A 15,479-nucleotide genomic window follows, 5' to 3' on the forward strand; every position below is an offset into this window, starting at 1 on the left:
GCTGAAAAAAAAAAAAAAAAAAAAAAAAAACTTTAATTCTGGTCTAGGGGCGGCTGCAGCCTCACAGCCGCCCTTGACGGGGTCGACTGTGAAGGGTTGAGATAGCAGATAATTCGACGCTTTTTTAGGATGGCTGCAGCGCAGCAGGGAGGAAAAAAGAGAAAAAGGTTTTACAAAGATTTGAAATCCATTTACAAAAGAGTGAACCAATGCTGGATTTTCCAATGTCACCCACTGGTTTGATTTTGCATCTAATTTCTGTCAAATCCCCTCCCCCTCCTCCGCATTTACGCAATCGGAGAAAAAGCGAAAACAAGCATAAAAAAATCCCTCATTTTCCCTATCTTTTCCTCCACGGTACTCCGTTGATTACCGCATAGGTTTCGGTTTTCGATTATACTAGATTCACTGTGATTGTAACGTAGTTATGAACTATTTTTCAGAATTTCTGCTAAAAAGTGGATGGTGAGTGTGATTGCTTGAAATTAATTATTATTAGAAGCTTTTATACATACATCTTAAGCTCAATATTTTTATAGATGTTTAAAATGTTTGTATTTTAGTGTTTATTAACTGTCTCTGTGTATTTTTTTGCGCGAAAACTTAAGATGCATCAGTAGTGTACATATACGTAATAGATGTGTATGACGATGTTTGAAGTTTATTTGCTAAAATTCAATTGTTTTTGGAAAACCGAAGCATGAAATATTTTAATGATTTGAATGAAAACACAGTATAATGACAGTAGTTTGTCTTATCTTTGTAGAAGTATGTCCGTTACGGTTCATCAGATTCTGAACGATGCCAAACGTCTTGTCAGTCGTTTACGGGAACATGATTCAACAGCTGATGCAATCATCTCTCAAACACAAACTCTCTATAAGAATGTTGAATCAATGAAAGAGGTAAATAATTTAAAAATTTTCTGTAGGTTTGTCATACTTTTCCATTTAATAGTATAATTTTTTAAAAAACGATCATTGAATTTTCAAACGTTAATAACTGTTAGACCAGGTACAGTCACTTATTTTTATCCTTTTTTGCTGTTAAGATCATCACCAAATATTTTGCTATCTTCCCAAAACGTCAAGAAGTTAATATGAAGTGTAAGGGGAGATGGTGCACATATTCAATTTTTTTGAAATATAAATCTAAACTTTTTCTTTTCTTTTCTTAATTTTTATTCACTAAACATAGTCCTACACCAAATATATTTAAATGCATGTGCTCAAAAATTAGAAGATGTAAAAACATTTAAAAAATAAAGGACAAATGGCTTGAATTCACATTAGGTGGAAATTTCTTCATTCTCCCAAAACTGTACGACTAAACTGTTTCTTTCGCCAATTAATTTTGGATTCTGTAGGAATTTGGACATTCTAGACATATCAAAATTTAGAAGTCTACTTGGAATGATCTTCTATCCTACCATAATATCTAAACCTTTTCTGAAAACTGCATTGATATTTTCTCAATTAAAGACCCTGGTTAAACTTTTATTGTTCGGTCTTGAAAGAAAGGTTTAGATGCATAATGTAGCTATTTGTCTCCTTTTATCAGTTACTCTATTATTTCTCCAGGTATTAGGAAACTTTTTATTTAAAGTTTCTGTATTATTAAATGGAAGCATTCTGGCTTAAACATAGGACATGTCATATTGTACCTATTTGAAAAGCTTTTATAAGGTACAAAGAGGAAAGTAAAATATTTTTTTTCTGCACTTGCAAAATTATTTTAACTGCCATACTTCAATCCAAACGTAACATGAATTATACACTACCAAAGCATAAAAGTGAGGGTCTTTGTTGCTGAAAAATTATTTTAAATACCTTATTTCTTCAATTTTTTTGAGATAACTTACAGATATAAAACACAATGGACATATTTGGGTTGTCCATATATGTCCCTAAAACTCCAAATGTGCTCCCTAGATGTTTATAATTTTGTTAAACCTTGCTTAGTAGATTTTTTGACAAGTTTGATTAATGAATCAATAAAGTCAATAAAAAAGCTACTTACTTAAATAAAAATTGATTTTCATTATACAGTTTAAAGGTGCATTTATTAATGTTCAAACTAATCCAGCATAAACTATTTTTAAGTTTTAAAACTTTTATTGACATAACTCCGAAAATTTCACTCCCAACAGCTACAATTTTTTAAGGAAATGGATCATAGTTCTGCCATGATGTATATATATTTTTTTCATAATTTCATATTTTTGAAGTTTTTAAGGGTACAATGAAGTTGTAAAATCTTCAACACATAACAACAAAAATTGTAAGTGTATATTCTTTCATTTGCTCGTGCTCAAATCCGGTTCACTCAGTTTTTGTTGTTGTGTGTATTAAACATTTCTTCTATGATGAAGTTTTGCAGTCACTTTGAAATTGTAGTATGTTGCAATGTATTGGCAATTTATGCTTTTTTGATGTAGATTATTCATTTATCAACCTTTGAATACTAATGATTGGTATAATTATGTATCACTCAGTACAACGAAGACGTGACGGACCAGAACTTGACCAACCAAGTGAGGAGTCGCCCTCTACTGGTCTTCAATGTGCAGCAAGAGAATAAACACATTCGAGAGTTGCAACAGGAGAATCGAGAGCTCAGAGACATGCTCGAAGAGCACCAGTCTGTCCTTGAACTAATCATGAGCAAATATAGGCAGCAAATTACTCATTTAGTGCACTCCAATAAAGCACAAAATGGGAATAATTACAAAAAGAACACACAGGCAAGTTATTTATTAATTTTATGTTTAAACTTTTCCAAAGTACATACACAACCTGGAAAAACTTGAAAGCCCTTGAATTTTTATTTTTTATTTTTCCAAGGACTTGAAGATCCTGGAAAATCAATATAATGTTTGCAAAATTTGTAATTTTCTTACTTCGGCATGTCTAGCACGAGACATGATTGGTGTAATAAAACGAATGATATAGAAATCTCCCGCTACAAAAAGGTTGGTTTTGCCAAAGGTGGAATAAACTGGGGAAAACTGTTCTGGCAGAAATGTATTTTTTCCACATTGTGGCATTTTGCACCAAAAATAGTTGGTTTATTTACAGGAATATGACAACTTTAATATGTTTTTCAATTAAATATTCTGGGTTAATAGCATTAAGTATATTTTGAATTCCTTGTTTTATGAATATTTAAAAATTATGATTGCTGGGGATAGATAAAATAATCATATTTGCATCAATTGTTGCTTATCTGTTTCACTGTTGAAAATATTTATTGATAAAAATATCTATTAAGGTACTGCTTAAAATATTATTAATTTCTGAATAACTTAGGTTTTGGAAATATTTTTAATGTTTTGTCTAAGCAAATGAACATACCATTAAATTTACAGTCTAGGATTTTGTACAGTATTGAATATGAAATTAATTCATTTCAACTAAAATAATGTAACTAAATAGTTTTAAATGCATCTATCTGTTTTAAAATGTAATGTGATTAATTTGTTTCCATTTATTTCATTGGTACCACATCTTTGATTTTTTTCCATGAAGAGGCTTGGAATGTCCTTGATTTTTACTTTGCAAATAGTGTACACATCCTGCCTTTCAACTTGTCATAAATCATACAGGTTCATCTGAAAATGTAGGGGCAGCTTTTGAAGGGGGTCAGAGGGGAAAATATAAAAGCATTTGCAGTATAATTGCATGTTGCAATAAGCCAAGTGAAGGTAGTATAGGGCGCTGTGCATGAAGGTGCTTATTGTATAAAAGGAAATATGTATTCATTATGTAAGTTCTTGTTTTGAAGAAATTCATTCACATTTAACATGTGTGTCTCAGGGTTCATGCTAGGGGAAAAGTAAGGTAGGATCTCCCTCTCAGACTAAAATTTTAAATAGGGGTTTTAAAAATTAGTAGGAGTAAAGTCCTTCTGCGAAGAGTTGACCCTAGGCTCCGCCTTCTCTCAGAATTGACCATTTTTGTGAAGGGGCAATATGGAGAGAAAAGTTGGAACAGAATTTGGAAATGTGTCATTGGTTCTAGAGCTTAAATACATTACCTTGGAATTTAAAAAAAAAAAAAAATCCCAAGAGGTAAAACATTTTATTTCTGTGCAGTCAAGGCAGATGTCTCATTGGACAGGTCGCCTCCTACTTAAGTGGGTGGGTCTGAGTTTTACTTCTTTCAGCAGCCATTGGTCAGAGATAACGCCTCCTATAATTAATTTCAATTGAAAATTGACGAGTGTAGGGATGCAATAAAGAATGTAAAGCTTATGGTTTTTAATTTTTCGCCAACCCGACAGAGTTATTGCTGCAACTCAAACCTTTGAGACCTAAATAATCACATAACATAAATTAGAAGTACATTTTTTCTTATATCACCAAAATGTTGCTAAGCTCAAAAATATGGCGCATGTCCTTTATTCTTTCTCTACCTATTTTAAGGAATGCACTCGTTTTCTCAAATAATTGACAAGGGTCATGTGTTCGCAGTCAAGCTATAGTTTTTTTTCCTGAAAATTTTAGATAAATATTAATTTAAATAAAGTAGCTTATCATGTGGCACAAAACTTATGTAAGGAGCATAACATCAAAAGCAAACCTTCCATTTGTTTCCTAGAATTTCTAGATATACTAGCTACTTTTTGAAAAGAAGAATTAACAATAAAATATCCTAATTTCTGCTAGATAATCTTTTTTTTTTTTAAATCAATGAAGACTAAATGTGTTAATGAAATACTCACAATTGTTATAAAATCTATTCTCAATCTTTTATTCCTGTTTCTTTGTGGCTAAATTCTTAAATTTTTTTGTGCATCGATAATAACATGGCAGTTGAAAATTATCGTAAACCATTCCATTTATATTGGCGACCTCTTGAAAGAAAAATGAAAAAATCCGAGATGAAAACTTTCGCCATTTTTCCAGCGTATTTCTGTTAATGGTAATCAGTGGGAACTGCCAGCAAATACATTTTTATTGAGTGGAATTTTAGAAAAAGCTGCTCGAATATGCACAATCCCGCATCCTAGTACGAACCCTGCATAGACGTAAACTGGGGGAGGGGGCAAGTGTCCCCCTACTTTTTTCCAGTCATGGGCAGAGTTATTGTTTTGCCCCCCCCCCCCCTAGTTTTTTAAGCAAAAGATTTTTTTGGAATTGTTTTTCAAATGATCCTTACCTTATCATCAAATGATAATAAAATGTAATTCATACATTACCGATGCAGTTGCAATGAATTATATGCAAAAGTTGTATCCTTGTAGTGAACCACCAATAACTAATTTCAACCCATAGTTTATTTGTTTTAAAGTGCACCACAGCAGCGCAATCAGAAGCCCAGAATGCTGAGTTGAATGTTTTTCAAAGGTATTCTTTATCAGGGTTTGTACTCAATTTCCAAAATAAAATGAAGGAGTATTGGGGCAGTTTTGAAAGAGTAAAATGAGATTTTGAAGGAATTCTAATAGGCTGTCTTTAAATGATGTCGCGGTTATTTTCAACTTATTTGACCCCCTACCCCCTTTGTCATACTTCACCTTACTCCTCCTCTTGTCACATGTCATATTCTTTATAAACATATTAGTGCCACTTCCATGGACTCTTTCGACCCTGGAAAAAACCTGCTTTTCACCGAATTCCGGTTATTTGTGGGGTATATGTGGATTTTTTCTCCTCCTGCTTGCTTCTGGGGGCAATGCGGAAATTTACCCAGAATGCATTACACGAAACAAGTTCGTCTACTGGCCGCTGAGGATGCTGGGTAGAATTTGCTTTCTATGTCACAATTGGAAACCTCTTTTTACATGGAAACGAGGAATTTTTCAATCGGTTTTTTGCAGAGCCAGAGCGAGGATTTACTGGGTCGAAAAGTGTGTTGTGAACGCAGCTAGTGTTACGATAACTATGTGATGTCACTTTTTGTCACCCTCTCTCTTCCCCTTGTCACAATTTCATGAACCCATCTCCCCCATAGATCTTAAAATAGAATAGATGTGCCTTCTCCCCACTTTTCTCCTCAGAGCGCGCGTCAACATCCCCCATTGGACATCACGTGATCAAGGGACACCCCTCACAAGAAACTGTTTCCCTTATTGAAGAGAATCACTTTGCGCTGCGATCATTTGCACAATTAAGGGAAATTAAAGCATTTAACCCATGAGTTAAATGCTTTATGCATGGGTTAAACCAACCTTTAATCATGGGTTCAATTAAAGCATTTTACCCATTATTAAAGAAAAAGGGAACACTCTGTCCCTCACGTAACACCTCATATTTTTCACTAAAAATAATTAAAAAAGGTAACTTTTTTTTCATTAGGAAATCGCAAATGTATTTGTTGTACTTTTGCAAAAAATGTTCTTTGTTACCTTTTTAAGTTATTACTTTTTAATGAAATGCGGGACAAAATGACAGCTTTTTCATGGAATGGTTCATTAGATATTTTCCCATCATAACTTTTGAAGCAGGCGCACAAGCTATTTAAACTTTTTTTTCAAGTGCTTTAAATACTGAGTAGAAATAGATGTCTTCAAAAATCTTGAACAAAAATTGACCTTATAAATTTTCTTTTATTTCAATCAAATTTTTCAAATACAGATAAATAGTTTCAATGCGTGCTTTTCCCCACAACTTTTGAAGCCAGTGCAACAATTTAACATAAAACCCTATCTAAAACCATAAACCAATTAGAAATACAAATGTAAATAGTATCGAATATCAACTCAATTAAATAAGATTCTAATATTCGCATGTGTTTCGCACCAACACTATATTAGCCAAACCAATAACTTTGGTTTGCTCCTAATTTTTAAGCAACTTCAGTGTTTTTTTTTAAGTACTCAGTAAATAAATTCATTTGCAATTATAAGCTACATGAATGGTCATTTGACTTCTGCCCCCTCCCTAATTTTTCTTTTCTTCTTTTTTTTCTCGTCCCACAGAATATGGTAATTTTGACAATTTAAACTCGAGGGTGAAGAAAATTAGTGATTATTGTCTATTAACAATATTAATTTTGTTACTTCCCTACTTATTGGTATTGTGAATTATTTTCATTGTTTGAATTGACTGCGCGATACATTATAACGCTTAAATCTTTAGTAACGATTAATTTTATAAACTTTTTAACGAGAAAATCTGCTGCTTCTGTTTGCAACATATGCTTATCTAAACATAGAACAAGAAGTTCCGACTGGAACTAAACGAGCCTACTTTCCCGTATACCCATACTACTTTCTAGTACCTGATCAATATTCTCAAAAATAGCTAAAATCGCAAATTGTTTCAAACATTTTTTTAATATCTTTAACTGATTTCTAGGAATAAAATATTCCTCACTCATCTAATTAAGAAAAAAAAAACGAACAAATAAAATAGCAGCACCTTGTAAACAAAGCAGCTAATACACTTTTTTCCATTAAAAAAAATTCTTTAACAGCTTTCAAAACGAAAAAATTATAATTAAAATTAATAAGCTCATTGAAATAAATACATCATATAAACAAAAAAAAAATTGTTTCTTCTTCCTCTGTTGCCAAAAAATAATTTTTTAAATGAATTAATGCACTTACCAAAATAAATAAAAACAATAAAATGTCAACTTAAAGAAATAATTTTCATTGTCAAAAAAAAAAAAAAATCGTCTGCGCATATCTTTATGTAGAAACATAAATGACTTCGAGTTTATTCGCCGAAAACTGAATACCTAAATTAAAACTTTAGCGTGAAAATAAAAACAAGTCATATCAACAATAAGTATTTCACACTTAAAACCATAGCTGCGAAGTCGGAGTCGGAGTCAATCTCATTTTGGGATAAAGGAGTCGGAGTCGAATATCCAAGAATCGGAGTCAGTCATTTGTCCTCAGTGTATAAATTTTTGCCAAAGCCACGAAGTCAGAATCGAAGTCGGGAAGTCGGAGTCCGATTAATTGTCGGGTACAAGAGTCGGAGTCGGGTGCCCCTAAATTCTCGGGGTCGGAATCTGGAGTTTGGCGTCAAGAGCTATTTCCAACAAAATTTGTTTGAAGTAAATCCGCCTTCAAGTACGGAATCTACATTGACTTTCAGTTTCCCCGTATGCGCTAATGTTAAGGGATTTGAACTGTTCAAAATTGAACGGAAAATTGTTCAAATCAAAAATATATTTTATGTTTAAGTTTTTCATCAAAAGCTTTTCCCTACAAAGTTTGTTTCAAGCAAATTCGCCTCACAGTTCGGAATTGCCTTGAATTTCCCCGAAGGCGCTAATGTTAAGTTTTTTTAACTGTTCAAAATTGAACAAAAAATAGTTCAAATCAAAAAGTGAAATATGGGAATGAGGTGTCCTCGCCGAGATCTTTCGAACAAAAAAAAAGTTTGTTCGAATCGGACTATTCATTCAAAAGCTATTAGGGGGGAACAGACAGACAGACCGACGGACGGACAGACATTTTTCCCCATCTCAATACCCTACTTTCCAATTTTTAATTTTTCGTTATTTATTTAATTATTTCATTTATTTTTGACTTTTTTTTTGTTTTTTGCGGTATTTTTAAGATGCATTAAGCCTTTTTTCATGCTTTTTTCTCCTTTTTCTGACTTTTACTGGGAAAGTAGGCTAAAAAACGGAATTCGAAATTTTTCTCATAACTCTTGTAGTTTCATGAGTAACATTATATTTTTATGTTTTACTCCCAAAACTTTTTCATTCTCGCTCAGTTGTTCTACATAAAAGTACTTATTTCAATGGCTGCAATCTTGCAATAAGTTATCATACTTATATAACATACTTATATAGTATAATAAGTTATCATCATCAGTCGTCGCAGTTCACAACAGAGTGCACTTGCCGGACAAAAAATCCAGCGTAGTCAGAGAGATCATTAATATACTGCGTCATGTTAATTGAGATGATTTCTGAATCTTCCAAATCGTTGTCAAAGGAATCGGAAGAAAAGGCTTTCTTTCAAAGCATTTTTGTGACGTTTCAAATTTAATCTTAGCATTTGAAGGTTGTCAAAATCAGCGCAATTTGAAGAACTAGACTCTTTAATTTTCGTATGAATGAATAATCTTTTTTCGCACTTCGAAATTGTCCGACGATTATTGTTGAATCCCCCCTCAACCTGATTGCACTGAAAAAAGTTTCAAGGTGATCCTGAGTAAGCTTATAAGTCATTATGCAGTTTAGAACTGGAATTCGGGCACCTACATACTTTTCATATGCTCCCAGCACACTTTTCATAGAAATTAGGAAACCTAAAAATCCAGTTTTTCGCGGACATACTATAACTAATTTTCCATCGCTTGTTTTTAGTGATTTAATATAATGCTCGGCATCTACAATAAATTGTTCAAAATATTCTTAATTTCGACTCTGCATGGGGACTTTTTTTGCCTTTAGCAGAAAGAAAGATTTCTGCTAGACTCAGTATGTCTTTATTTTTTAATAAAATTAATCAAACCCTCTTTCGCTAGAAAATCTCAGATTCACACATATAGAGATTTCTCACATAAGTATAATGAAAAATCTTCAGACAATCCTAGACTTTTAACGACGCTTCGCATTGTTATATCACTGCTGCCCGAGAAGAGGGAGACACGACGTCCCTTGATCACGTGATTCTCGGAAGAATCATGATGACCCCACGTTCTCTGGGCGAAATACGCTGCGCTGTAGGAGAAAGGCCTATCTATCCCTTTTAAAGATCTATGATCTCCCCCTCAAGGCATGACATCACTTGTGGATGATCCTTTTGACAATATCATAACTGCACATACTAAACAATTGTTTTTAAAAACAACCACTTAATATAGTATAGCTACTTATGTATTTTTAAATATTTAAATAATAATTAGACAACCTGACTTTTGCTGCTGAGAGAGTGGTGGAGGAAAACACAATAATCATAAAACTTGAAAAAAAAAAAAAAAAAAAACAGCCGAGCACCATTTAAGCATGTTTTACTTCAGTTATGAAATGTCTTAGTCATCTAATATTTCCCCCTTCAACTTTTATGACTTGTACGGTCAATTTGTAAATCACACCTATATAAAAAAAGAAATATACCAGATTAAAATCGTGCTTATACCTTTGCCCTTGTGACAAAGTTAAGTTGCCGATCGAAGGATTTTAAGTTACTTGCATAGAGGAATATTATGTATGCATGAACTAAAAAAAAGGAGTTTTGAAGGAATGAAAACCAAAATGATGGAGTTTGAAGGGCCCTCCAAAAAATTTCCTAAATGAAGGAGTATTGGAGGAGTTTTGAAGGAGCGTACGAATCCTGTTAATTATTGATGAGAAGATAAGAATACGTCTTTGGAAAACAAAGTGATTTTTATAAATTAATAGTAATGTTAGGGGAAATCTTAATTTCTTTAAAAAATAAATCTTTGAATTAAATATATTTAAAAGTTACAGCTCCATTGATCAGCTAATCGCCGCCCTCCCGTCCTATTTCTTCTCTTTTTTTTTTCTAGTTCGCCTGAAAATAAGAAAATACTGTTGCCCCTCCGAAGTTCCCCCTCCCCCCCCCACACACCGGAAGTATCATGGAGCATCTCAAATTTTGTTTTCAGGTCTTCAATTTCAAATTTTCCAGAAGAAAGCCCTCAATTACTGAACAATATCGAAAATTGCTTAAAATTGCTTTTTTTTTGAGCTTTAATTTCGAAAAATTACTGGTCCTAATCAAAATATGGACTTACAATCCCATTTTTAAGACTTGAATTTCAGAAAATACCGTTCAAGGGTTCCTATACCGCCTTTCTCCAATATCATAAGCTATTAGGTTTATTAAACTACATGTTTAAGAAACCCCATTAGGTTTCTTAAACTACACGTTTAAGAAACCCCATTAGTTTTCTTAAACTACACGTTTAAGAAACCCCATTAGTTTTCTTAAACTACACGTTTAAGAAACCTAAGTTTAAAAATCTCTGTCTGAATATAAAACATTGCTTTTGTTTTTAGCACCTTAATTTTGAAAAGTTTATCAGGGAAGAGCTTCACGATCTTCTTCCCATAAAATCTTCAACAGTTGTCTAAAATTACATTTTTGAAACTTCAATTTCAAAAACTTGCAGGGGAGGAAGAATTGATTTTGACTAAAAAAAAAAAAATCAATTGGGGACAGTTCCTAAGCTCCATCCCTTACCCTAATATAGATGAATATGGCCTACAATTGTGTTTTTAAAGCTTCAATTTCTAGAAATTTCCGCTGACACCCTTGTATATTTTGTTCCCCTAACATCAGCGAACAAAATCTAAAATTGCGTTTTTAAAGCTACAAGTTTCAAAATTTTTCTGTTTGAGAACCCACCTTTCCTGTCATATCGCAAAATTTCTCCCCTTTTTCCATATGTCCCCCTCCCTCCCCCGAAAAACTTTTTTCTGGTGTGCCACTGAAAAGAATGTCTCTTACATTGTTTTAATTGGATGGCAGAATATGAATCAAATAAATTTACCTTTAAGAAAAAGTTTGCCCTCCCCCCATCCCACTTCAGGTGGCCAAGTTACGCCTCTGAAAACCCTGGTCTATTTGAACTGAATTTTAGATGAATATTCTTCTTCATGAGAACCATCTGCAAAATATTATTACCGGGAAGTTTCTCTCCTTAGCACAAAGTGTCCGAAAGATGGAAATAAATCACTCTTTTGGTTTTATTTCCAGGAATTACAAAAAATGGCCGACAGCATTTGTGAAATTGCAGATGTGATGAAAAAATCTATCAAAATGGATGACCACAACCATGTTACAGAGCAAGAAAAGCTGACTGAGTTGATTACTGAGAACAAAGGTCTGCTAGAACTTCTGGAAATAAGCAAGGTTTACGGATCCTTGCAAAAACCTTTGAATGGACCGGAGATGGTAGATAAAGAAATACAAACTGATACATAGTTTGAAAATGTGATGCATTATTGTATGTTTTATAATAATACATTGTATATGAATAGATGCATGCCAAAAGAAGAGTGAAAAAGTATCCTGCACAGCTAGGAAGAGAACACTTTTTTTAAAGTCATGTCACGTTCTATTCGATCTTATAACAATGAAAAGTGCACAAAAAAAAAAAAAAAAAAAAAAAGAATTGAAATTGGTGACTAAAAAATGTGGTTGCACTTCTTTAAGTAAGGATTTAAATTTGTAACTAGGAATATGTATGGTTGACATTCATTTCAAATAAGGATTTGAATTTGTAATTAGAAAATTGTGGGTTTGTATTCTTTCAGTTTTAAAGGTGTAACTGTGGGTATAACAAAGTGACAAGAAAGATATGGTTGCATTCTGTCAGTTCTAATATGAAAATCAGGAACCAATATAATTGGCTTTTCATATTTGTTTGCATGAATTTTCTTGAAAGAGACAACAAAAAGTAATATTGTATTAAGTGATAAAATAGCTTGATGAGGCAAAAAATATTTATATTGTTGGGCACAGGTCCCGTTTTTCCTATGCAATATAGCTAATATTTTTAGATTTTTGTTTTATGCTGATGAAATATCTTTACATATTTTTCTTTGACGTTATGCAAAAAAATGTTCACAATTGGCAGAAGTGTTGATGAAATGTATTCGATGAAATATTTTGGTTTGTGTTGATAATTTACCCACATTTTGAAGAAAAATTCTTAAGCATAGACTCTTATTATGTTATTCTGTAACACATGAGATCTCGAGAATACTGTGGATCAGGAAAATAATGCACTGTTTTAGGTAGGACAATATAGTTTGTACATGAGTTTGGGTGTTATGTGATTTTCAACAATGTTTTCACCATGTGAGGTTAAAAAAACATAAGTAGGAAAAATGCAATGTAATTTCATAAAAGTGGCAAGAAATGTTCTTGTGTATAGATAAGAGGAAATTCATTGAAGGATGATTTTGGCAACTTTTGAACCCTCCCCCTTCTCCATGTAAAGATACGTAAGATTTTTCAAACCCTTCCCCATATTCTTACAAAGGATTCCATTTTGTTTTTCAAAATTCTAAAATGTTGTTAGAAAAAGATCAGGTACACTAAAACCCCCAGTTTGCTGAAAGTTCCGCTTAATCGAATAAGATGTGTCGGAACCATTGATATTCGCTTAAGCAGACTGACTGTATTGGTATTTGATGTAACTGGATTTCACTGTGTATGTTTCCTTTTAAGCATTTTTAACAAAAACTAAGCATAGAAAAACTCAAAAATCCTCTGCTGAGCGCTTAGTACTTTAAAAAAAATTGTGGGCGTGTATGGGTGGGACTTAGCACTAACTAGATCATTTGACTGAAATATTGTTGGATTGTCGGCCCACCTCGCCTCCAAAAATTTACAATGTGGTCCTTGGGCAAAGAATGTTGGAGACCCTTGGTCTTTTCGTAATGGTCTTGTTAATGTATTGGGTATTTTGAGGCATCCTTTTCAGAAAAAAATTACACATTGACAAATCAGGTGATGGATCAATTTTGAACGATTTTTTAAATTGAAGTAATGGCAATCTTATGAAAGTTCAAAACTCTCAATTAAAATAATAATTTTTGTAAGAATATGTATCATTTCAGTTTATCAGAGTTAAGAAAAGATAAAATATTTTTAATAAAATTTTATTCCGTTTTTGGTTTTATCTGTATCTGGGCATTAAAAGCTTGTGAATTATTAACTGTTATATAAAGTTTTGTTCAAATAATTCCTACATAAATATTAATGTGCCAGATATTTTATACATAATATAAACTTCATTTTTGTATTTCAATTTTGAATGAATTGCTATTTTCTTGTTTAGTTTAAAATTAACTCTGGTGAATATAACTCATAATTGCTCTCCCCCCTCTCCATATTTTAATTTTTTAGAACTTTTGACTTCATATTGTATAAATTTCTAAAATTAGATGAGTTATTTTTAGATGACACTATAATATTTTATCTCATTCAGAACTGAATTATGATTTTTATGACCTTTGAATAAACAATTGAAATTTAAGGCAAGGTGCGGCTTAGTTTTTTTTTTTTTTGTGATATAATTGTATGTATACTTGTCTGATAAGGTTTATAGATTTCTTAATTTATAAATTTAAGAAGTTTATCTTGATCAAAAAGTGAAATGAGAACATAGAGTGAAGAAATTACTTAGAGAGGCTCTGTTATACTAAGAAATTGAAGCCGGAAGTTGCACCGCTGTATCCCAAGATCCTTAGCTTCTTGCTAAATATCTTGAGATACAGTTTCATTCAATACATTCCATTACTAAATCTCAATTAGTTGTTAAAACTTAGGTATTGTTGCAAGTTTATGAGGGGCGTTTTTGAAATTGCAATACAACACCAATTAAAATGTAAACCAATCTGCCAGCTACTTTATTTGATTGTTATTATAACCCCACCCATAATTGCACCGCTGTATCCCATAATTCCGGCTTCAATTTCATCGACTTTTTACCTTAGGCGGGGCCTCTCTATGTAAATTTCTTTACTCTATGAATGGGAAGGAAGAAAAAAAGAATTTGTAAAGGGAGCAGAATAAGAATGTACGCAAGAATTAGCAATCAAATATGTGTGCTTAAAAATGAAGCAATGTTTTTATAATGAGTAGAGTCATATTGAACAGGAGAAAATCAGGAAAACTATTATGCAATTCAATGAATATTAGATGCTGCCTTAACCATCAACTTGAGAGGTATTGTGTATTAACTTCAGAAGAATTGAACTTGAATTCAAATGTTTTGTAGCGTTTACATATTGTCGCCCCATAATAACAGTAGGGTATCTTATAGTTGTTTCTAGGCCTAGATGTCTTACTGTTGCTCTGAGGCGACAAAATATGGGTTTATAAGTAGATGTTTCTCTTATGATACTGTTTTAGGTAAGACCCCTATATAATACGGGCCGACGCATCAGCTTAAGATTAGCCTTTTTGGATCAGAGTGGGTGTTTGAATGGTTGTCTTTTCTGACGAGTTATCGTGTTTGGTGATTGTTCACTGTGAGCAATTATTAGTGACACGTGAATTGTTATAAAATAAAATATTATTTTCGCTAAATTTGGGGAAATCTAAAACTTTGATGTGGTAACCTTAGCTGTGCAACAATGAAAAATCTGATCCAAAATGGCTAAATTAAGCTGATGCGCTGGCTTATCTATATAACGGCTCTAGTTTGAGGTGTATTTATATATATATAAATGAGACAAAAATCATTGGAAATTTTCCTATAGTGTAGTTTTGATATGTTGGGCTATGACCTTAACAACATTTATGATTTTTGAATATTTTTAGGTTTTTAATAGGGAAAGGGCTGAGTTGAGTTTGGTTATTTCAGATATGCAACAGTATTCCAACTGAAATCTACACCAATAACAATAAAGGACAATAACATGTCCATTTTCACTGAAACTGCTCAAAAAAAGGGAAACATTGGCAAGGTAAAGCTCTAGACTAAGAATTCTGAATAGTAGCCACTGGCTACCTGAATCTCAAAAAGTAGTAGCCACTTTTGATTTTTTGATGGTAATTTTTAAAAATATATATCTCAGAGCAAC

The 15,479-nt window shown here is 32.6% G+C and overlaps 1 protein-coding gene across 1 annotated transcript; it reads left to right on the forward strand.

Annotated features, from left to right (window-relative positions):
• Nucleotides 1–393: 393 nt before the first annotated feature.
• On the forward strand, nucleotides 394–13,554 carry LOC129220329 (FGFR1 oncogene partner 2 homolog). The gene is made up of 4 exons (XM_054854728.1): nucleotides 394–465; nucleotides 767–905; nucleotides 2,495–2,743; nucleotides 11,638–13,554. Exons 2-4 carry the CDS (start codon nucleotides 771–773, stop codon nucleotides 11,863–11,865), a joined length of 612 nt encoding a protein of 203 aa, XP_054710703.1. The 5' UTR covers nucleotides 394–465; nucleotides 767–770; the 3' UTR covers nucleotides 11,866–13,554.
• The last annotated feature ends 1,925 nt before the right edge of the window (nucleotides 13,555–15,479 follow it).

This window comes from Uloborus diversus, chromosome 4 (genome assembly GCF_026930045.1).
Source record: "Uloborus diversus isolate 005 chromosome 4, Udiv.v.3.1, whole genome shotgun sequence".
Classification (NCBI taxonomy): domain Eukaryota; kingdom Metazoa; phylum Arthropoda; class Arachnida; order Araneae; family Uloboridae; genus Uloborus; species Uloborus diversus.

Excerpts from the sequence above, each read along its gene's own strand:
- LOC129220329 (XM_054854728.1), top strand. The coding sequence starts at position 771 with ATGTCCGTTACGGTTCATCAGATTCTGAACGATGCCAAACGTCTTGTC. Across the intron at positions 906-2,494 it reads ATGTTGAATCAATGAAAGAG|TACAACGAAGACGTGACGGA; the intron begins GTAAATAATTTA and ends TGTATCACTCAG. Across the intron at positions 2,744-11,637 it reads ATTACAAAAAGAACACACAG|GAATTACAAAAAATGGCCGA; the intron begins GCAAGTTATTTA and ends TTTTATTTCCAG.